Here is a 24,287-nt window from a genome sequence, read left to right as displayed (position 1 = left end):
GATAACCAGGCAGGTGAGGAGGAAGTGAGTTCCTATTTGCCCCTCTCTCCTGCTCCATCTTCCAGCTCAGCACAGCCCCCAGTTGCAGGACAAACCTGCTGCCAACCCCGTCCTGCCAGGGATGCACGGGGGGGATCTCCTTCTCCTTCCCTGTGGCACGGAGGCAAATCCCATCCTTTCCTTGTCCTTCCTTCCCCAGGGAAGGCACTGAGGATGGTGACCAGGGAGAAAAAATCTGCGTGGCAGAACCTTGTGAAAGAGGCTCTTTTGAGTGATTCTAGTGCACAGGAATCCAACAGGGAAGAAAAACCTCAGACATTCCATATGAGGAGGGGCTCCAAACCCAGCCCAGGCTGCTCTGAAGAAGAAAGACCCCCCCCCCTGAGCCAGGACGGTGGACAGACCTTCAGCCAGAGTTCTGAGCTGGTGGCCCGTGAGCAGCTTCATGATGGGGAGAAGCCCTACAAGTGCTTGCAGTGTGGGAAGAGCTTCAGACGGAGCAGCACCCTGCTCTGCCACCAGATGATCCACACTGGGGAATGGCCCTACAGGTGTGGGGAGTGTGGGAAGGGCTTCAGCTACAGATCCAACCTTGTGACCCACCAGCGCATCCACACTGGGGAGAGGCCCTACGAGTGTGGGGAGTGTGGGAAGGGCTTCAGCTGCAGCTCCGCCCTCGTCACCCACCAACACATCCACACTGGAGAGAGGCCCGACGAGTGTCCAGAGTGCCAGAAGAGCTTTCGGACAAGCTCCGATCTCCTTAGGCACCAGCAGATTCACTAAGAGGAGAGGCCCTTCTGCTGCCCTGACTGTGGGAAGGGCTTCAAGCACAAGTCCCACCTCATCATCCACCAGCGCATCCACACTGGGAAGAGGCCCTACCAGTGCCCCACATGTGGGAAGAGGTTTCAGACCAGCTCAAATCTCCGTCTGCATGAGCGGATTCACACAGAGGAGAGGCCCTTCCACTGCCCTGACTGTGGGAAGGGCTTCAAGGCCAACTTCACCCTCATCACCCACTGGCGCATCCACACTGGGGAATGGCCCTTCGAGTGTCCCCAGTGTGGGAAGAGCTTCACCCAGAGCTCTGCCTTGACCAGACATCAACGGAGGCACCGGTAATGGAAGCCCTGCAAATGCCACAAACGCAGGAACAGCTTCATGCACCACTCCAGCTTCATCCCCCATTGGAGAGCCCACATTGGGAAGAGCCCTGGGGATCCATTTTCCCTGTGATCCATGCTGGGAACACACATGTCCATTTTCCTGCCTCTGCCAAAAACATGATGTGGGATGGAAGAACATGAGGGTCTGGCCATGGCCCTGTCATTACATTCACTCTCACCTCAGGTCATTGCAAGGGTAGGAAAGGGACTCTCTGTCTCTCTCAAGTGAGGAGAGGGATGACCTTTCCAGGTAGGAGGAAATACGTTGTCAGGATGAGCCAGTTGTTGACATAGTTTTCTCTGAAAATGATTTTACTTATCCCTTTTGTTATCAATCTTGTTGTTGTTCCTGTTTGTTCCATATCTCGTTGCTGTTCCCAATAAATTGTTCTTATCCCAGCCCAGGATCTTTGCCTTTTGTGCTTTCCAGGGGAGGCGGGAGGGCAGTGAGGGCAGCGCGGTTTTAGCGGGAGCAGGAAATTGGGGAATCCCATTCCTGAACCCCAGCCTGTGGAAACCGAGCATCCCAGCTGGTCCAAGCCCTGGTGGCCATGGCAACAGCCTTGGGAGCGGGTCCCTGGCTGGGGCTGTGGGAACCTCTTCCCTCTGGCGCCCAGGGACAAGAGTGCAGGGAACGGCTGCAGCTGAGTCGGGGCAGGCTCAAGCTGGATGTCAGGAAAAGGTTTTTGCCCAGAGGCTGCTGGGGCCCTGCCCAGGTTCCCCAGGGAAGGGTCCCAGCTCCAGGGCTCTCTGAGCTGCAGCAGCATTTGGACAGCGCTGCCAGGCCCAGGCTGGCATTGTTGGGGTGTCCTGTGCAGGGCCAGCAGTTGGACTGGAGGATCCTGATGGGTCCCTCCCAGCTCAGCCAATTCTGGAGTTCTGGGATCCCATGAGCCTGGGGATGGGGCTGCCAATGGTTGGCATGGCAACGGGCTGTGGTTGCAGGCCTGAGCTGGTGTCCATGGCAACCACCCCTGGCCTCCATGGAGCTGCCCTCTGGGTCTCCATGGAGCTGCCAAGGGACTGACCATAGCAACAGGAGCTGGGGATGGTTGCCATGGAAACTGACCAGAGCAACACGGCATTTTTGATGGTTGCCATGGAAACTGACCATAACAAGAGGATGCTGGTTATGGTTGCCTACTAAGGATCAGATTCGTCACAGGCCCTCAGAGGGGTTCCATGGGGAATTTCCAAGGGTCTCCAGTCTGTTCCAGAGCTGGAATATCACAGGTAGAGACAGGGGCTCCATGGAGACCTCCCAGGGCTTTCTGGGATGGTAAAGAGCCGTGTGGTCAGAGGCAGTCACAGCCATTCCATGGTGACATCCCAGGGGACCTTGGGCTGCAAAGGCACCGATCTGTCACAGGCACTCACGGGGGCTCCACGGTGACATCCCAGGAGTCCCCAGGCTGCCAAAGAGCCGAGATGTCCCAGACACTCACAGGGGTTCCTGTCATGGGCACAGTGGGAGCTTCACTCAATGTTTATTAGAGAAGCTCCTCTTGAGTCATGAGGTGCAGAAAGGAGCCCCAATAGCCCCTACAAACCCACAGATACCCCCAAGGACCTCCAGGCTTTCTCAATTACTTCTGTGAGAGTAGCCTTGGAGGAGCGGTTTCCAATCCCAGTTCCAGACTTTTACAGAGTTTGTGTGTAAAGAATTATAAAGTTGGAAATAAATCTTTGTAGAATTTGTCTCACAGGATTAGGGCTGGCAAACCAGATATTTTTATATAAATATGTATGAAATATTATGGTAATGATTAGAAAAAATCGCCTAAATCATAAATATTTAACCAGGATGTAAGAGATGTATAATATATTATATAGAGCACTAAGAAATTATTTCAAAGGAACTGCATTAAAGCAAAATCTGTAATTATGCAGAGATTGATGTTACTCCTGCAGACCAATGACTGTGGGCAAATCCCTTCGACTCAGGCTGGAGCAGTGACCTTGAGGGGTGTCCCCACTGCAGGGAGGAATTTCCACACCCCCCAAGAAGGGAAATGTCAGGAGATAATGCCATTAATATTTCGGACGGGCCTTTTCCAGTCTGAGGTGCTGCCCTGTCAGTCAGATGTGCCCAGGCTGGGCCAGCTCAGCAGCTCTGCAGAAGCTCTCAGTGGTGTCACTTGGTTGTTCCTTTCTCGGGGGATTTTTCCACCTCTGCCACAGCTTCAGCTCCCTCTGAGGATGTTGAACTTTGGGATGGAGGAGTCAGGCTGGTTTCAGCATTATTCACCCCAAAAGCAGTGTGACACCCCTCCTTAATTTCCCACTGGGGGCTTTGCAAACAGGGCCTTGCTGGAGTTGTTGGAGCCCATTGCAGGCAGAGCCTCCTGCTCCAGCAGGAACTGCTTTTCCTGTGCCATGAGCAGGGCAGGTCCCGGTGCAGGAAAAGCCCCAGGCCAGCCCCAGCACAGGGAAGGGCTCGGGCACAAGGGCAGAGTGCTGTGCTGGGAGCTGTGCCAGGGAGAACCTGAGGCATCAAAGGCACCTTGGCAGCAGCAGCTGCTTGCAGGCCATGGCCAAAAGCCTCCCTTGGCAGCACGGCCTGGTGGGCACCACTGCAGAGCTGCTGCCTCAGGGCTCATTCCTGGCTGGGCTCTGAAAAGCCACTTCTGCTCCAGGAGCCTGACTGGGAAGCCATTGGCCCCAGCACCTTGGGGACAAGATATTAATGACAAAACTCTTCATGGCAGCAGAGCCAAGGCAGGGCCAGAGGAAAGGGCAGAGCCAGGCCCAGGGCACAGGGCTGCCATGGTGATGGCTGTGAGGTCACTGCCCCTGAAGCAGCCTGGCTACCCTCAGCAGACATTCTGGCCAGAAGTGTTGTGAGGGCACCCAGCACAACAGAGAACCCACACTACAGGAATTCTGTCACTGGGGATGAGAGGGTTTCACTGGGTCAGGTTGCACAAAGTTCCTGCTCTTGGACAATTCCTGGGATGGGGAATCCACTTCTCTGGAAAATCAGCTGCAGTTTTGAGCCACCCTCATACTTGTAAAATATTTTCTCCTTCTAAGATATATAAATCCACCCTGATTCAGTTTAAAGATATTGGCCCTTGTTCTGTCATTGCAAGATTGTGGAGAAAATAACTTTGATCACTATTTTTCCATTTTCACAGACCTTAGAGAAGACACAAAAATCTCCCAGGATGGGGTTTGGAGGCCTCATCACAAAACCAGCTGGAAGAGGCTAAGGGCTCTGGGCTCAGTGGTATGCAGACTGAGGGTAGAATAGGAGCAGCCTGGGAGGGATGGAAGGGTGGTTTCAGAGAGGCTGGAGCTTTATTTTCATAATGGGAAGGAGCCTGAAGAAGACCTAATAGCACCAAGGGCAGCTGGGGAGGCCCAGACTGGACACCAAGAGAAAAGAATTTCACTGCCAGGGCAGGGCTGTGGTGCAGCACTTTCCCAGCAGCAGCCTGGAGCAGCCCAAGGCTTTGTGTTTGCCGGGAGGGGCAGGCAGGAGGCAGAGCTGTCAGCAAAGGAAGGGGCCAGACAGGTTGGGCAGCCGGGGGATGCTGACAGCCTGCAGGGACAGAGGTGCAGGTTTGCTCAGCATCAGACACACCTTTCCCTTGCTTGTCCCCATCTGTCATCAATGCCACCTGTGTTCTCCTCTACCTGGAACCTGGGGACACTTTCTCAGTCCTGTCCCTCAGATGCATCTATTTATATTATGAGAAATTTCAGTGTTTCAATCACTTTTGGAATTCCTCAGAAATTTCTGAGCACACTCTGAGGGACTGAGTCTGATGCAAAGAGCACCAAAGCCCCAGAGGCTCATTAAAGTCCCTGTGCTGTGTCTGTGCTGCTGAGCTGGGCCGGGCTCCTGGCCCAGAGGCAGCTCCTGGCAAGGGCAGCGCTGCAGAGAGACAGCTCTGGCCAGGAGCAGCTCCTGTGCACAGCCCAACAGGGCTGGGGCACTGCCAGGGCCCCTCAGGGACACCAGCAGGGTACAGACAGAGCTCACAGGGGCTCAGCACTGGCAGTGGCTGTGGGATGTCCCAGAGGGGGCTGTGTCACAGCAGCTTCTCTGTGGCTGTGTCATAGAGGCACAGAGCAGCTGTGATGTCAGCAAAGAGCTGTGTGACAGCGCAGAGTGGGTTGTGTGAGGTCACAGATTGGGCTATGACATCACAGACTTTTTTGTGTGAGGTCATCAAGCAGCTACACCATCATAGAGGGGATTCTGTGACATCACAGAGAAGGCTTTGACATCATGGCATGGCTGTATGACATCATAGAGAAGCCTGTAAGGTCAAAGTGTGTGCTGTGACATTACAGAATGCCAGTATGACACTACAGAAAGGATTTTTTGACAACAGAGATCTGGCTGTGACACCACAGAACAGACAATGACATCACTTGGTGACTTTTTGACATCACAGAGTCTTCTGTGACATCACAGCACAGCTGTATGACATCACAGAGTGATACCGCAGAGCTGGCTCTGAGACATCACAAGGGTGTGATGTGATATCCCAGAGTGGGCTGCGACATCACAGGAGGCTGTGTGATATCAGAAGGGCTGTGTGACATCACAGGGGCTGTGTGAGGTCCCTGGGGAGGTCACTCTGCCCGGGCCCCCCTCACAGTTCCCTGTCGACGGAAGGAGACCAGGACATCCAGTTGATCATCACAGGCCCAATTTTATTGATCAGCACAGCGGGTTAAATACAGTTCGTAATTAACTTCATGCATATTGCAAAAGTTGAGCTCAGGATTGGTTAGTTACATATCAGCAGTTACACCTACTTTTACATTCCTATGGTCCTACTTTTGATACTTTCTACATATTCTTAGGAGATATTCAGGACTAATCTCTACTCCCTTTCTCCATGTTGCAGCAAGGCCACTGATTGCAAGCTGCTGACATCTCCTTTCAGCTTGCTGACTGCTGATTTCTCAGCTTGACCAGTGGCAATATGTCAGCATGGCCTTTCTCAGCTAACCAACTATTAATAAAGCTCTCCACATTAAAGCTCTCCACATTTCCCCCGTTTTCTTCTTGTGCAAGGAAATTAGCTTGCCAGGTTTTTGCTATTGTACGGCTGACCATGTTTTGAATGCAATTAAAAACACAAGGCAAAATCAGCAAAAACAGTAAAATTACACCCAGCAGTCCTATAGCATAGATCACAAGGTTTCTTAGCCACGGTCCAAGTCCTAAGCTTTTAAGCCATTCGTCGATTCCTAAACCTTCTTCTTCCTTCAGATTGTGAAGTCCCTGTTGTAGTTCTTTTATCTTACTGTGAATGGACACCGAATGGTCAGACAGATTCATGCAACACATTCCCTCAAATTCTTCACATCCATGTCCTTGTGCTAAAAGCAAAAAGTCTATGGCAGCTCTATTTTGCAAAACAGCATGGTTAACACTCTGCACATCTGTGGTTAGCACGTCTAGGATTTGTGATGTCTTGTTCAGTTCACTCTTTGCCCAGCACCCTAATTGCTTTGCTAAATTCATAGCCTTATTGGCAGATCCTCCCGGCAAGATAGTTGAAACAACCACTTGTTTGAATGTGCCCCAAAATTGTGGATCTCCTATCGAGCTGCAGTCTAAGTCATGTATGCTACGTCTCTTTCTGTTTGAATTTTGACTCAGCTGCATTAGCAAGGACACATTAGGATGAAACAATGACAGTTTACCCAAATAACAGGGTCCACCCTGTGGTCTAGCTGGTATGCCATTCCACGCCCTGTCTCCGCAAATTAAAAATATTCCCGTGGGTAATTTCATTGGTGCAGTGATTTTTGTGCTGTTACATTTACTGTAATGCTGTGGAGAGATTTCACTCAAATTCAGGAATGAATCTAGGGTGGCCCATGTTTCTTTTGGTTGGTTTGAAGACTTAAAGCTAAACCATCCACCAGCTGTAGTGTTAGACAAACTGGCGTTTGTACTGCCAAAAAGGTCCAGTTCCTCAGGAGGAGAATGCAAAGAGGTGTTGAGTGATTGGATCAGTAAACATTGACGATAGCCATCACTCTGACCTGCAGTATATCCTTGTTGCTCTGGCAATTTGATGTTTGACATGCTAAGCATACATAAGGTCTGATTTTTTATCAAACTGCAAAATTCTCCAGGAGACCATACCGGAAGTCCCACCAGGCACGTTCGAAATGGGTTAGTGACTCCTCCAAGACTAAGACAAAGTGATGATTGGTTAATTTGGTTAGCAAGTGTTACCCATAAATTTTTTCTTGGCTGACTAAAACGTGTTATTTCTACTGCTTCACCTATTACAGCATTGAGCAATATAACAAGAGCAAACCTCATTTTTTGTGAGATAAGCTTGAAGGCAAATCAACTTTTCCCTTTTTTGCCTTCTTTTTCTTATCTATCTTCAAACTTGCTGCTCCTATTTTTACTGGTTCTGCTACTTGCAAACTTAATTTCTGCAATTCTTTGATGCAGTAGTCTAATGCACTTTCAGGATTCCCCGGGAAGGGTCCTACAACTGAGCACTGTGTTAAAGGTACTACTTTTCTACACCTTACAGAGATTATGCGCGATTTACTTTGAATCTTAATTCTCTTCTCAAAACATTGTATTTCCCATCGATAATAAGCAAGAATTTTTTGTTCAGGAGACTCATAAAGACGTAGGGCTTCATACGCATTTAACCCTGTTTGTCTTCTTAATTCATGTTGCCAATTCTCACTCCTCCAGTACTCAAAATGACAAGGGTGACACCATAAATCACACACTAATGATTGTTCTAACCAAAAAATTCTATCACAACCCCCACAAAGCAGAGCTATCCAAGCAGCACAATGTGGATCGCGACAAGCATAGCAATGTTCTTTTGCTGGATTTGTTAAACGAAAAGTTGATAATGATTCAGCAAAATCAATCAGTTCCTGGATTGTCCAACAGTAGTGTGATAGTGCTATATGCTCCACTCTCGAGTATCCCTTCAGCTGTATCAGTAGCGGTCATAGGATCAAAAGCAGTTTCTTCTTCAGTCGTTCCCTGTCCTCCTCCGTGAGATGGTCCACTAAGTGCTGCATCAGAAACAGGTTTAGTCCACTTAGCAGGCACCCACAGAGGCCCTGTAGGTGAAGAAACACAAAGATATCCCCGACCCCAATATAACACTTTTGCAGGTTTTTCCCATAATCCTGTACTGGGGTTCTTATACCTAACCCAGACCTCTGTTTCCTTAGTACTTTCCTGACCTGACCTTGGATGATGTTTAATTGCAGGAGGGATATTATCTTCCCCAAAAATACATAAATGATTAATTACATACAACACCTTAGCCAGACATGCTTGTGGATCTCTCAAATCCTGATGTTTTTCAATATATTGCTTAAGGGTACCGTTTGCTCTTTCCACTATTGCCTGTCCGGTAGGGGAGTGTGGAATACCTGTCACATGCTTAACCGACCACTGATTCAGAAATTTTTGAACTCTAGCACTCACATAAGCCGGAGCATTATCTGTTTTAATACTTTTTGGAACTCCCATGACAGCAAAGCAACTTAACAGGTGTCTGATAACATGTACAGCTTTCTCTCCTGCTTGAGCTGTAGCCCATATATAATGACTATACGTGTCTATAGTGACGTGCACACATTTGACTTTACCAAATCTGGCAATACGTGTAACATCCATTTGCCATTTCTCATTTATTTCTAAACCCCGAGGATTGACTCCAATGCCTAAACCTATTCCACTATTGTGATAACTACATGTTGGACATTCTCTAACAATAGCTTTGGCTTCTGACAAACTCAATTCAAATTGTTTTGCTAATCCTTTTGCATTTTGATGATATCTACTATGTGCTTCTCTGGCCAATGTATGCTTATCAATAGGACAAGAGTTATCAATGGGTAGAGTAACCAATTTATCTGCACGTTCATTTCCTTCTCCTAAACCTTCAGACCATTTATGGCTCCTGATATGAATCACAGAATACGCTGCATTTCTTTCCCGTAGAGCTTTCCTTAATTGTACCAACAACTCATACAATCGTTTATTATTCACTTCCTTAATTGCTGCTTCCTCTATTCGTTTGGCTACTCCTGCAACATACATAGAGTCTGTAACCACATTTAAAGGTCCCTGTAAGTTGGATACTGCCCATACTACTGCCAACAATTCCAAAGTTTGTAAACTATCCGCAGGGTCTGCTGTGATGATTTGATGTTTCCATTGTCCTTTTTCTTGCCAAGTGACAGCAGCATGCCTTGACTTCTTTCCTGCATCGGTAAAGGCTGTAACAGCTCCTTCTATAGGGCATTCTTCTCTCAAGGGTCGAGTAATCCAGTTCCATTCTGTCATCCATTGCAAAACTCTAGGCACTAATTTGCTGGTATCCACTTTTGCAGATGATGTCAATAATGCTTCCTGTAAATCCTTTGAGTTAATCAGGTACCAGTCCAAGGTTTCTTTTTCCATAGGTAGTCTAATGGTAGCAGGTTCTCTACCATCCACTTCAAGAATTCTGAGACGTCCTTTTTTAATTAATGCAGCCAATTGTTCAATTTTTGAACGTATTGTTTTCTTATGCTGTAATGGTGGAGACAACCATTCCAACACCCGTATCTCCCCCGTTTTCTCCTGTTGTTGAGAGAGAGCACCAAGCAGGTGGCAAGGGCTATTCCAGATAGTAAGGTCAATAGGGTGGTCGAGTTGTTGACGAGACACGTACCCCTGTTGTACACAGTCACTGATTTGTTGCAAGGCAAGACGATGCTCCTGCGTCAGGCATACAGGAGTAGTAGGGTCAACACCCTTCAACAAAGGCCGCAGGGTTTCTAACAAATGATTCGGTATTCCCACAATAGGCTTTAGCCATTGTAAGTCCCCCAGTAATTTCTGTGCATCATGTAGAGTCTTAATGTCCAGTTGTAACTCCAATTTTTGAGGTATCACTTTTTGATCCATCAAAGTCCATCCCAAATATTTCCAGGGCTGTGTAGTTTGAATTTTCTCTGAAGCAATATCAAGTGAATATGAAGCAAGAGTATTTCTAATAATGTCAATCTGCAAAGAGGAAAATGGTTGTTGCTGTGCAAACAAGATATTGTCCATATAATGATATATTATAGTAGCTGGCCATCTGCGACGTAATGGCTGCAATGCTGCATCAACATAAAGCTGACATAAAGTCGGGGAATTCCGCATGCCCTGTGGCAAACAAATCCATTCAAATCTTTTATCTGGTTCTCCACGATTTATTGCTGGTAAAGTAAAGGCAAATCTTTTTGCATCATTAGGATGCAGGGCAATGGTGAAGAAACAGTCCCTTAAGTTGATGATTAAGAGTGGCCAGTGTTCTGGAATCATAGCTGGATTAGGAAGACCAGGCTGTAAGGCCCCCATAGGTTCCATTTGATCATTTACAGCCCGCAAATCATGTATTAAACGATATTTCCCTGATTTCTTTTTGATCACAAAAATAGGTGTATTCCAGGGGCTCGTGGAAAGTCGTAAATGTCCCTTTGAATATTGTTCCTCCACTAATTCATGAGCATGCATAAGGCTTTCCCCTTTTAGAGGCCATTGCTTAACCATCACCGGTGTATCTGTTTTCCAGGTGAGTGGAATGGGGAAAGTCCAAGCAATGGCAATTACCCCAAAGGGTGCTGATTAGTTAACACCACTCCCAGTTGTGTTAAAATGTCCCTTCCAATTAGGCAGGAGACTGTAGGAGGCAGTTGCACAATTGAAAACACAGCAGATATTTGTTGATCCTCAATGGACACAGACAAAGAAGGCGACCTGCTTGCCAATGTAAATCCTCCTACTCCGGTGAGCATGTTTGCTGATGGGAATAGAGGCCAATGCTGTGGCCATGCCTCTGGAGAAATAATGCTGGTATCTGCTCCTGTATCCAATAATCCATAAAGGGTTATGCTTTGATGCCCATAAGTAACTGTGACCTTTTGCTTTGGTCTGTTTTGTAAATCCACAGTTAAAAGTGTAACACCAGTGGAGCCAAAACCTTTTTCATCCCGTGCTTGTTCAGTAAATGGTTGTATTCCAGAGGTCATTTGTGATAGTGGTATCAATTGTGCAATACGTTGTCCTTTTGTAATTTTAATTGGAGGATAGAGGGTGTAAGCCATGATTTGTATTTCCCCTGTAAAGTCTGCATCAATAACTCCAGGCAAAACAAATAATCCCAACATAGTTATAGAAGAGCGTCCTAATAATAATGCTCCACATGTTTGTCCATTTAATATAAGAGGACCCTTTACTCCAGTTGGTATTTTCTCAGGAAGATTAGTCATTATTATTATTTCTATTGCGGCTGATAAGTCCAAACCGAGGCTCCCTGTTGCTGCGGGTTGCAGACAGGAGGTGGCTGCGATGTCGCGGCAGCTGGTGCTGGTGTCTCTGATGTCACGGCAGCTACTTGTGTCTGGGTGCGGCCCCCGTGAAACGCGCTCTGCTGACAGTTTCCCGACCGCCGTCTACAAGCTGTGGTGTTGTGGGAGCTGGATCGGCAGTGTTGACACCATACACCAGTTGCTCTGCAGGCTCGGCGTGTGTGTCCCTCAGAGCCGCACCGGTAACACTTGAGAAATGGCTTTGAACCTCCTTGCGTGAATGCCAGTGAGCCACTTCGGAGAGGAGCAAGAGCAGCTAACACCTGATTCTGAGCAGCTAACACCTGATTCTGATTAGACTCTGCCTGCTTTTGTAACCCCAATCCTAACTCCTTTATAGCATCTACTAGAAATGCCTGCGAAGCAGTTGGCATTAATGCCATTCGCTCTAATGCTTCCTCAATGGTCCAATTTGCTCCCAAAGTAGATAATGCTCTTTGGGTTGCTGGATTACTATTTTGAAGGGCACACTGCTTCAATATCGCCCCCTTAAGAAAGTCTGCCACACCGGCCCGGTCTATAGCAGCAGCCGCCCTATCGATAAAATTTCCAAATGATTCTTCTCTACCTTGCTTAATACCCATATAAATTGGTAATCCCCCTGGCTCTTTAACCATATCTATCGCTGTACGCACCAATCTCATAGCCTCTCTAAGCTTATCTGGTCCCAATATCATCTGTGCCTCTGTACGCAGAAATGCTCCTAATCCCATAAATTCATCCACTGTCACTCCATGCAATGGATCTCCCGGAGCCCGTTGTACAGCAACTGACTCATTTACTAATGCTTGCCAATGTGCATTAAACAATAATTGTTGATGCTGAGTAAATATTAAACGCACTATCCCTTTTAAATCATTTGGGCATAAAATCTGAGTGTTAAAGAGATAATCTAACATTTGCTTAACAGGTTCACTTTTTACACCAAACTGACTAACTGTAGAACGTAGCTGAGCTAACAACTTCCAATCTAAGGCAGAATATGCTGCCACATTATGCATTAAATTCCCCTGTGCATCATATTGTGGTGTATAAGTAACCGGACATGCAAGACTAGAAGCTATTTCTACGGCTTCACTATCTCCCATTTGCATCACCTCTTTTGCCAAAGCAGACCAAGCCTCCCTCCTTTGTTTAGCCATTTCCCCCCATAGATCACGGTGTGCCCCTGGGATGGGAGCTGGCTCTTTGGAGGTGCTATGCTGCTGGCATTTTAGTGCAGGCGCCAAGTTTTTGCATTGGGAAGGCAGTGAAGCAGAGGCTGGCTCACGCGGGGGAAGCGGCCCCCCCGCAGCTGCAACCGGAGCTTGCTCAGGCAAAGCCGGCGCGCGCGGGGGAAGGAGCCCCCCTCCCGCTGGAGATGTAACCGGAGCACGCTTGAGCAGAGCCGGCTCGCGCGGGGGAAGGGGCCCCCCCGCTGGAGCTGTAACCGGAGCCGGCCTGCTCGGGGGTAGTGGCAGAGGCAAAGCCGGCGGCAGAGGCAGAGCTGGCTTGCCCCCCCCACCATCCGACCCGCCTGAAGCCGGCAGTGGAGGCAAAGCTGGCTTGCTTTTACCTCCCCCACCCGGCTCGCCTTCCCCCTCAGACAAGGGAGGCGCAGACGGTTCCGCACTTTCTAAAGGCATGTCCTCAACACCACTATGCTGGGGATTTTTAGGCATAAGTATCTTAGTTACAGAAGGTGCCAAGGGATCATCCTCACGACCATATCCTATATTCCTCTTATGAGCTTCTGTAGCCCTTTCTGCTGCCTTTCTCTCAGAGACCTGCTGAAGCAATGCATTATACACCACCCGCCATAATTTCCCAAACTTTTTAGCTGATTTATCCCCATCTAACACAGAGTCCATTAACACCTCTCCAAAATTTTTCCACTCTGAAAGCTCATGTACTGTATGTGGGTTAGTAAACATACCTATAGAATGACCATAAGCTAACCCGGTAATTCCTTTTTTAAATCTATCTCTTTTACCCCTCGCTTTTCTAAATATGAGGAGAATAAATCATATGCCGCTTGCCTATGCATACCTATTCAGTGCGCACTTGTAGCAGCTCCCAGGCTTCGGCGGCACGTAGGTGGCTTGAGTCACGGATGTGAACCTCAAGGGTGCTTTTTATAAATAATCCAGTCTTTGTAAATAATCCAGCACCGTCCCGCTGCAAGGACCCCCACCCAACTTCCGGACCGTGGCGAGTTCCCTTTTTTCTTTGTAATCCGAGAAAAAAGGACAGGGGTTCAACGTTGCCGCATCGTTGCCCGCAGCGGTGCTCACAGCGTTGTTGCCCGCATTCTCCACCATTTGTCGACAGAAGGAGACCAGGACATCCAGTTGATCATCACAGGCCCAATTTTATTGATCAGCACAGCGGGTTAAATACAGTTCGTAATTAACTTCATGCATATTGCAAAAGTTGAGCTCAGGATTGGTTAGTTACATATCAGCAGTTACACCTACTTTTACATTCCTATGGTCCTACTTTTGATACTTTCTACATATTCTTAGGAGATATTCAGGACTAATCTCTACTCCCTTTCTCCATGTTGCAGCAAGGCCACTGATTGCAAGCTGCTGACATCTCCTTTCAGCTTGCTGACTGCTGATTTCTCAGCTTGACCAGTGGCAATATGTCAGCATGGCCTTTCTCAGCTAACCAACTATTAATAAAGCTCTCCACATTAAAGCTCTCCACAGTTCCCCCCAGAGCAGTCCTATTACAGCGACCTTAGATGGTCACTGTGGTGAGAGAAGGACGAGAATCTTGTTCCTTGTTCAGAAGGCTTGATTTATTGATATAAGATATATAATACATTATAACTATACTAAAAAGAATAAGAAGAGAAGTTGCAGAGAGCAGCTATGCTAAGAATAGAATAGAAAGAATGAATAACAAAGTTCTGTGTTCAAGGAATCTCCCCTGCGCTGCTCCTTTGGTTGGCCCTTAGTTGGAAACATGCAAAATGAGCCAATCACAGGATCACCTGCCACATCTCACAACAGCCGATAACAATTTGTTTACATTCTTCTTCTGGGGCCCTTTGCTTCCCAGAAAAAGGACAAATCCCAAAGAAAGGATTTCTATGAAGAAATGTCTGCGACACAGTCCAACCCTGCTCATGCACAGCGGGGTCCCCTGTCCCCCCGGATCCCCCTGCCCCTGGCCCCGCAGCCTCCCCCAGAGGATGTTCCACAAGATGACCCCAGAGCCTGACACGGGGACGGGGGGCCGGGGCCCTGGGAGTGGCACAGAGGGGGACAGGGACCCTCCGGCAGGGTCCCCGTGTCCCCCAGGGCCAGAGCCTGGGCCAGGGCTCCTTCACCATGTTATAGATAAATATCATAATATTGGCTTTTTGCAAATATTAAAATGGATTTTATATGTGTGATGTTCAAGTAACTTTTTTGTAAAGATATCGTTCTTATTTCTGTTGTTAATTAAGCTTAGTGGAATAGCTGCTTGTGTTAAAGTGCCTGCTTGGATTGGATAACATCCAATGCACACAGGATGAGGACACCTGGACAGATCTGCCAACTATCAGCACTCACCGTGTGAACGCAGAGTGGACCAAGGCCCAAAAACTGGAGGGGATAAAGAGAAGGAGCCAAAACCACAGCCAAGAAACACACATGCTCTGAAAAGGCAGACCCAAGGAGGGGCCATGTAAAATCTTTCCTGGAATATGTAAAGTAGTTTATGGATATGCATGAGGGTCTATGAATATGCAACAGGTTGATGTAAGGGGAAAGGTGCTTCAGGGGGATCCCCGAAGGTAACAGGGTCCTCCTGGCTGAGTGCCAAGATGCACCTGGCCATAATAACCTTTGCTCCATGGTCCTGGTCTCCAATTAAGCTTTTATTAAACTTTGTACATTTTCACAGGAGAGTGAATGTTTTTTTCACAAATGGAATCTCAAGGAAACAAGGGTCAGTTGTTAAGCCAAGGCTCTGCTGTGACCAAGTGGGGCCTCATGGGACACAGGTGCCACTGGGACATTGCCAGGTCTAGTAGGAACAAGGCTCCACTATTGCACAGTGTTACAGATAAGTAATGTCATAGTTGGGTCTCACAATGAGGAGATAGATATTATGTGTATGTTAAGATGTGTAGTGATGTTATTGTCATCTGTCTCCCATAGTCCTCTTTCCTCTCCCCTTGTAATGGCCTTGGTGGTTGGGGCATTTGGGGAGGGCAGGTTTGTCACTAAGAGGCACGGCATGGCTGTTGAAGATTGCAATGCAAGTTGTTTTCCATTACCATCTGTATGACAGATTACCTTTGGTCAAGTGGGCAGTTTGCTTTATCTCTCTCTTGGAGTGACCACATTCACACCTCCATCAGGAGGGGACATCTGCTGATAACAGACTATTGAATGTCACTGTATGACTGATAAGAACTATAACATCCCATTATGAGATGCTCCACCCAGAGGGAGGAGCCAAGCATCGCTACCCAGATATAATCCAGAAGATTTTGAGACACCAGCACGGCTTTATCCACTGGATTCCCCAGAGGAACAGCAGCTGTCTCTTCTTCTACTGGATCTTCAGAGGAAGAATACATCCTTCTCTACAGATTCCCCTCGCTCCAACAGAACCACACCTGATACTTCAGGAGGACTGCAGCTACATTTCCAATTGGACTGCTACCAACACCCCACAGGGTGTCAGGTTGGGTTCTGACTCTGTCAGTGTTGTTCCAGTTTACTGCATTGTTTATTTTATCCTTTTATTTTTTTCCTTCCGCTATTAAAGAAGTGTTATTTCCTGCTTCCATATTTTTGCATGAGAGCCCCTCAATTTAAAATTTATAGCAATTCAGAGGAGTGGGGAGGGTTTACATTCTCCATTTCAGTGGAGGCTCCTGGCTTCCTTAGCAGACTCCTGTCTTTCCAAACCAAGAAAGATTTTGGCGCCCAATGTGCAGCTCGAGGGCACAGAAACAAAAAGGGAAGAACAGTTCTTGAGTAATCTAATTTTTTGTGTGCAGCTATAGAAATTTCATTAAGCAACACCATGTGGTCCAGCTTGCCCTGGTTTGGGTGACACATGATCATGGCTGTATTTCTCCCATTTGTAGACCCTTATCTAAACATGAGTCCTATAACCAAGGCTACTAAGTCTGTTATCCAGTTTGTTTGATGGGTGAATAAGGTGAGGAATTAATGGATTTTTAAATTCCTCTGGAAAGCAGGCACATGGATTCACAGCCATCACACACTAATTGTATGTTTTTCAGGTTATTTTAATAATGGCACCTGCTGTAAGGAAATGACATGGGGTGAAATCTTCTCCCAACCCTTAAACCACCTCTTTGCGTCTGCCCAACCACTTTTTGAAGGGTTTAGATCAACTCTAAGTATTAGTGATATCATACAGTGGCTGGTGTTGCTGATAGGTGTGCTCTATTTAGCATTTAGAGAGAAGGGGAGACTAACCTGAATAACCATGCTAACACCTGCCCCAGAACCTAACACGCCACCAGAGTCTAGGGATGGTGGTGCTCCAGAGCCTGACCCTGCCCCACAGCCCACTCCAGATGTGAACTACCCAGATAATATGGGGGGTCTGGTGAAGGAGATACATGAGATGGGCCAGATGCTGAAGAAATACACTTCCCCAGCTGGTAAGAAGCCCTCCCCCTGCCTCAAAGAGGGAGAGTCTAATAGTGCAGCAGCAGAACTCACAGATGTTACAACTGTCCAGGTTCCAGCTGACCTGCAAAGGCAGACACAGCCAGCAGCAGTTGCCCCTGTAGAAACAAGGAGATCTAAGATGACAGCAGAGCACCCAGATAGGGGAGAGTCCTCACAACCCACGGAAGAGCCAGTGGTTGAGATCATCACCGAGTCCCAAATGTACGAAAGACTCTGTAATCTGCACAAAGACATTGTACGACGGGGACATGAGGCTTATACAACCTGGTTACTTCGGATCTGGGATCTTATGGGTACAGGCGTCCAGCTGGATGGTGGTGAGGCAAGGAATCTGGGACCCTCGACTCAGGACTCAGGTATCAATCAGATTTTTGTGAGGGAGCCAGGGTCCCTTTCCTTCTGATATCAGATTTTAATAAGTGTCATGTTGGGAATTTAGCTGCTAAGGACTGGAAAAGTACAAAAACTGCGGCTAATTCCAAGTCCTGCACCTGCAAGATAACAGTGTCCTTGGGCCTAGCTGTGGTAGGATAACAAACAGTGAAAGCGACATGAGAAAAAAGAGATGTAACCCCTAAGGAATGAGAAAGAGTTGATAGTATAGTTTAACCAATAGATTGCTTAGCTTACAGAATATTCATAAGCTTATTACTCGCTGTATAAGTGTCTGATGCTCTCTTCAATAAACGGAATTTGCTTATCACTCATATTGAGTGTCTGAGTCTCCCCTCACCGACAAATGGCTCGACCCCGACAAAGGCCTCATTTTTTCTCTGTAACAAATGGCGCCCGAACAGCGACCTTATGGACCCCTGCGAGCCACGGTCGGTGCAGTATTTGGGTGTCAGTCCCGACGCAGCCCGGGAGGCACAAAAAGCGTCCCTGCCTTAGGCGACCCTATATAGGAGACCTGGAGAAAGGCGAAAGAGTGGGTGAAAGAGTGAGCTTCGGTGCCCTGGCGACCTCAACAGGAGAGCCCAGCTGACTGAATGCCGTCGAAATCCTGGAAAGGCTTGGAAAGGCTGCAGCGCGCTAAATCAATGACAAGTTAAAAGGTAATACAGGGACAAACGGCATATAATCCTTTTAAATGCTTTTTAGAAAAGCGGGGACTATAGACTGTTGACTTGGGAAGAAAATTTCCTAGATTGCTGCATGTAGACTTGCAAAAACGTGCATTGTGGGGCTGCAAGTATACACATAATAAATCAGCAACCCTGCTGCAATGGTGGCAGCAGCCGCGGCTCGGGACGCCTGCAGGGCTGTGCCACTCCAATCTCGGCATGGGCACAGCGGCGGGAGCAACGGCGGCCACGGGGCGAACCGAGTGGCCGCGGGGAAAGCGACCCGCACAGCCACGGGTGCAGCGGTGTCCGCAGCGCAAGCAACAAAGAGCCCAGCGCCGGGGGGTCGCCCCCGCCCCCTCTGACACAAGCGCCGCGGGACCGGAGCGCTTTTCAAGAGGGAGCGCTTCTCCCTCTGTCCCGCATCCGGCAAAAGCTTCAGTCTTAGAAAAAAAACAAACGACACCAAAGACCATTGCGCCAGTGTTTACCACCTAAGTTAGAAGAACCCTTTTGTTTTTCTTAGAAGATACTGTGAAAGAGAAATCAGCGCAGTGAATGCGGGAGTCAAATTTCGGCCGATTTGGCTCACAAGTATTCGTTGTGCTGTCTTGGGGTCACCGGTATTGACATAGACTCTAAATACTAGAAGCACAGACTTTAATCAGTAGAACATCAAACTCTGAAATTATGTTTTGAAAAATTTGAAAATGTTAAATTTGTATCAAGGTAATTGTATAAGTAGGATGTGATTGTTGCGGTGTGTTGCAATGTCCTGTTTTAAACTTCCGGGTCCCTTCCCAGGTGTGCCTATGCCTTCTCCCTTCCCCTCGCCTCTTGCTGAGTGTGTCCTGTCAATCAGGCTAACATAACAGCAAGGCGTCGAGTGGTTGGTACCTCAGGCCTGGGGGACATTGGATAGGTGTCCCTAGTCCCTTGAGACCCTGCCCCTTTCACCTGGTTGGTAGCTCACCTGTCCCCTCGCCTTCCCCTGTCCCGGAGCTTAAAAGGTTAATGAGACCATGCGGCCTCGATTCTGTTGGAGGAGTTGCCCCGCTTCAGACCTCTGTAACCACGGAATAAACATCTGGATATAACCCTCCAGCAGAACCCTCTCCTTCTTCTCTTCACCATCGCCAGAAGCTCTCTCTCCTGAGGTAAACGGAGTTCCTGACAAGCCTGGGCACCAGTGCCCTGCTGCAATAGCCGCCTTTGACTCAGCAGCGAGGGTCACACTGACCCAGGCACAATCTAACTTGTTATATTGGGATTCATATTCCAATATGTGATGAGTGTGTTTTTTGTGGTTTTTAAGCCTTGTTTGAATGTGGTGGAGGTAAAAGCAAACACTGAATTTAAAAGAATTTTTTACAGGTATACCTTTAACAAACTTCTTATGTTCAAGTGTATTTAAGTATAAAAATGCTGCAGCAAACATGTGAAGAAAGTTGTTTTAGTTTAGTATTTTAGAATCAGGCCTGTAAGTAAGTTATAGTAAATGCTATATTCTATTTTTATAGTAAGTTTTATTTGTTACTAAGTAGTTTAAGTTAAATTGTGTATAAAGTGCCATTAAATGTTAAATACTGTTGAGGTTAAGTTTTGTTAAGTTTTCTGTTGAGATTAAATTATATTAGGTTTAAGATAAGTTAGATTCTGTTAAGTTTGAATTATATTGGGTTTAAGTTGTATAAAATTTAAAGTCAGTTACGTTCTATTAAGTTTAAGTTCTGTTAAATTTAAATACTTTAAGTGTTTTAAGTGCTATTAAGTTTAAGTAATGTTAGATTTATGCTTTTACGATAGGCATTTGTTTTATGACTTGTGTGTAGAGTGTTGTTATAAACATTCGAAAAACTTTAGTTAAAGACAATCAGAATCTGCTGTTTAAAAATAGAAAGTAAACTTTCTTTAGCTTATTTTTATGAATTATATTAGCACACCTGAGTTTTGTTTGAGCTTTATAGCACATAGAATTTTTTTTTATATTGGTTGTATAGCATATTTTATAATTAGTGATAACCTTTTTAGTTTGTTTTCCTAGCTTAAATCCCTTATAAGAAAAGAACCTTACTAGCTAAAAATATTGTTTAGTTATTAAAATTGTTTATTTTTGTGTTGTAAAAAAATGTAACACAGTTAGCCCATAGAATTTTTTTTTTTTTTTTTTTTAATAAAAACAGGGGAGATGTTGGGAATTTAGCTGCTAAGGACTGGAAAAGTACAAAAACTGCGGCTAATTCCAAGTCCTGCACCTGCAAGATAACAGTGTCCTTGGGCCTAGCTGTGGTAGGATAACAAACAGTGAAAGCGACATGAGAAAAAAGAGATGTAACCCCTAAGGAATGAGAAAGAGTTGATAGTATAGTTTAACCAATAGATTGCTTAGCTTACAGAATATTCATAAGCTTATTACTCGCTGTATAAGTGTCTGATGCTCTCTTCAATAAACGGAATTTGCTTATCACTCATATTGAGTGTCTGAGTCTCCCCTCACCGACAAATGGCTCGACCCCGACAAAGGCCTCATTTTTTCTCTGTAACAAATGGCGCCCGAACAGCGACCTTATGGACCCCTGCGAGCCACGGTCGGTGCAGTATTTGGGTGTCAGTCCCGACGCAGCCCGGGAGGCACAAAAAGCGGCCCTGCCTTAGGCGACCCTATATAGGAGACCTGGAGAAAGGCGAAAGAGTGGGCGAAAGAGTGAGCTTCGGTGCCCTGGCGACCTCAACAGGAGAGCCCAGCTGACTGAATGCCGTCGAAATCCTGGAAAGGCTTGGAAAGGCTGCAGCGCGCTAAATCAATGACAAGTTAAAAGGTAATACAGGGACAAACGGCATATAATCCTTTTAAATGCTTTTTAGAAAAGCGGGGACTATAGACTGTTGACTTGGGAAGAAAATTTCCTAGATTGCTGCATGTAGACTTGCAAAAACGTGCATTGTGGGGCTGCAAGTATACACATAATAAATCAGCAACCCTGCTGCAATGGTGGCAGCAGCCGCGGCTCGGGACGCCTGCAGGGCTGTGCCACTCCAATCTCGGCATGGGCGCAGCGGCGGGAGCAACGGCGGCCACGGGGCGAACCGAGTGGCCGCGGGGAAAGTGACCCGCACAGCCACGGGTGCAGCGGTGTCCGCAGCGCAAGCAACAAAGAGCCCAGCGCCGGGGGGTCGCCCCTGCCCCCTCTGACACAAGCGCCGCGGGACCGGAGCGCTTTTCAAGAGGGAGCGCTTCTCCCTCTGTCCCGCATCCGGCAAAAGCTTCAGTCTTAGAAAAAAAACAAACGACACCAAAGACCATTGCGCCAGTGTTTACCACCTAAGTTAGAAGAACCCTTTTGTTTTTCTTAGAAGATACTGTGAAAGAGAAATCAGCGCAGTGAATGCGGGAGTCAAATTTCGGCCGATTTGGCTCACAAGTATTCGTTGTGCTGTCTTGGGGTCACCGGTATTGACATAGACTCTAAATACTAGAAGCACAGACTTTAATCAGTAGAACATCAAACTCTGAAATTATGTTTTGAAAAATTTGAAAATGTTAAATTTGTATCAAGGTAATTGTATAAGTAGGATGTGATTGTTGCGGTGTGTTGCAATGTCCTGTTTTAAACTTCCGGGTCCCTTCCCAGGTGTGCCTATGCCTTCTCCCTTCCCCCTCGCCTCTTGCTGAGTGTGTCCTGTCAATCAGGCTAACATAACAGCAAGGCGTCGAGTGGTTGGTACCTCAGGCCTGGGGGACATTGGATAGGTGTCCCTAGTCCCTTGAGACCCTGCCCCTTTCACCTGGTTGGTAGCTCACCTGTCCCCTCGCCTTCCCCTGTCCCGGAGCTTAAAAGGTTAATGAGACCATGCGGCCTCGATTCTGTTGGAGGAGTTGCCCCGCTTCAGACCTCTGTAACCACGGAATAAACATCTGGATATAACCCTCCAGCAGAACCCTCTCCTTCTTCTCTTCACCATCGCCAGAAGCTCTCTCTCCTGAGGTAAACGGAGTTCCTGACAAGCCTGGGCACCAGTGCCCTGCTGCAATAGCCGCCTTTGACTCAGCAGCGAGGGTCACACTGACCCAGGCACAATCTAACTTGTTATATTGGGATTCATATTCCAATATGTGATGAGTGTGTTTTTTGTGGTTTTTAAGCCTTGTTTGAATGTGGTGGAGGTAAAAGCAAACACTGAATTTAAAAGAATTTTTTACAGGTATACCTTTAACAAACTTCTTATGTTCAAGTGTATTTAAGTATAAAAATGCTGCAGCAAACATGTGAAGAAAGTTGTTTTAGTTTAGTATTTTAGAATCAGGCCTGTAAGTAAGTTATAGTAAATGCTATATTCTATTTTTATAGTAAGTTTTATTTGTTACTAAGTAGTTTAAGTTAAATTGTGTATAAAGTGCCATTAAATGTTAAATACTGTTGAGGTTAAGTTTTGTTAAGTTTTCTGTTGAGATTAAATTATATTAGGTTTAAGATAAGTTAGATTCTGTTAAGTTTGAATTATATTGGGTTTAAGTTGTATAAAATTTAAAGTCAGTTACGTTCTATTAAGTTTAAGTTCTGTTAAATTTAAATACTTTAAGTGTTTTAAGTGCTATTAAGTTTAAGTAATGTTAGATTTATGCTTTTACGATAGGCATTTGTTTTATGACTTGTGTGTAGAGTGTTGTTATAAACATTCGAAAAACTTTAGTTAAAGACAATCAGAATCTGCTGTTTAAAAATAGAAAGTAAACTTTCTTTAGCTTATTTTTATGAATTATATTAGCACACCTGAGTTTTGTTTGAGCTTTATAGCACATAGAATTTTTTTTTATATTGGTTGTATAGCATATTTTATAATTAGTGATAACCTTTTTAGTTTGTTTTCCTAGCTTAAATCCCTTATAAGAAACGAACTTTACTAGCTAAAAATATTGTTTAGTTATTAAAATTGTTTATTTTTGTGTTGTAAAAAAATGTAACACAGTTAGCCCATAGAATTTTTTTTTTTTTTTTTTTTAATAAAAACAGGGGAGATGTTGGGAATTTAGCTGCTAAGGACTGGAAAAGTACAAAAACTGCGGCTAATTCCAAGTCCTGCACCTGCAAGATAACAGTGTCCTTGGGCCTAGCTGTGGTAGGATAACAAACAGTGAAAGCGACATGAGAAAAAAGAGATGTAACCCCTAAGGAATGAGAAAGAGTTGATAGTATAGTTTAACCAATAGATTGCTTAGCTTACAGAATATTCATAAGCTTATTACTCGCTGTATAAGTGTCTGATGCTCTCTTCAATAAACGGAATTTGCTTATCACTCATATTGAGTGTCTGAGTCTCCCCTCACCGACAAATGGCTCGACCCCGACAAAGGCCCATATTTTCTCGGTAACAGTGTCAGAGAGAGGTTTGTTCACAGGGAAATAATGCACGACCAGCACCATAGAATGAGCTGGAAGACTCTTGAGGAACGGAACCAACAGCTGAGAGAAGTGGCACTATTGGAGGTAACTCTTTGGGAGGGATGGACAGCATGACAATGACTCTGACAAGGTCAGGTGCAAAGAGCAAATGTTGTGGAGCCTGGCAAATCTGGGGCCATCTCAATACACCACCTTTATTGCAACGATTATTGCCGACACCAACCAAGAGATAGTGGGTTCTGTGGCCAAAAAGCTTAGAAATTATGAAAGTATGATCAGTGGCCTGATGCAGGCTCATGTCTCTGCCGTGGACCAAGAACTCAGAGAAGAGATGAGGGAGGAGGTAAGGAGAAACAGTTCCCACATGGCACCAGTGAGAGTCACGAGTCCCAGACTCAGAGCCCAACATTCCCCAGCTAGAGAGAGGGTACACCCCACAGGCTGACCTGTGGTTTTTTCTGCATGACCATGGGGAAGACATGGAAAGGTGGGATGGAAAACCCGCTTCTGTCCTGGCAGCACGGGTGTGTCAACTCAAGGAGGGAAACACTAACCAAGGGAACTCCAGTAAAGTGAAGGTAGCCTCAGCCTCCCATGACCGAGCTGCTGAGCATGATCTGTCAGATCCCC

At 46.4% G+C, this 24,287-nt stretch overlaps 1 protein-coding gene across 1 annotated transcript in view; it reads left to right on the top strand.

Moving 5' to 3' along the window:
* The first annotated feature begins 324 nt into the window (after positions 1-324).
* The window catches only part of LOC135460988 (zinc finger protein 551-like), a 72,008-nt gene continuing 48,045 nt past the window's right edge, over positions 325-24,287 (top strand). Inside the window, 1 exon segment of the mRNA XM_064737969.1 lies at positions 325-1,114. Coding sequence (XP_064594039.1) covers positions 325-1,114 — 790 coding nt within the window.

Source organism: Zonotrichia leucophrys, unplaced genomic scaffold, assembly GCF_028769735.1.
Source record: "Zonotrichia leucophrys gambelii isolate GWCS_2022_RI unplaced genomic scaffold, RI_Zleu_2.0 Scaffold_144_113797, whole genome shotgun sequence".
Taxonomy (NCBI): domain Eukaryota; kingdom Metazoa; phylum Chordata; class Aves; order Passeriformes; family Passerellidae; genus Zonotrichia; species Zonotrichia leucophrys.
The sequence above is the reverse complement of the archived record's forward strand: the minus strand, read 5'-3'. Positions and strand labels throughout refer to the sequence as shown.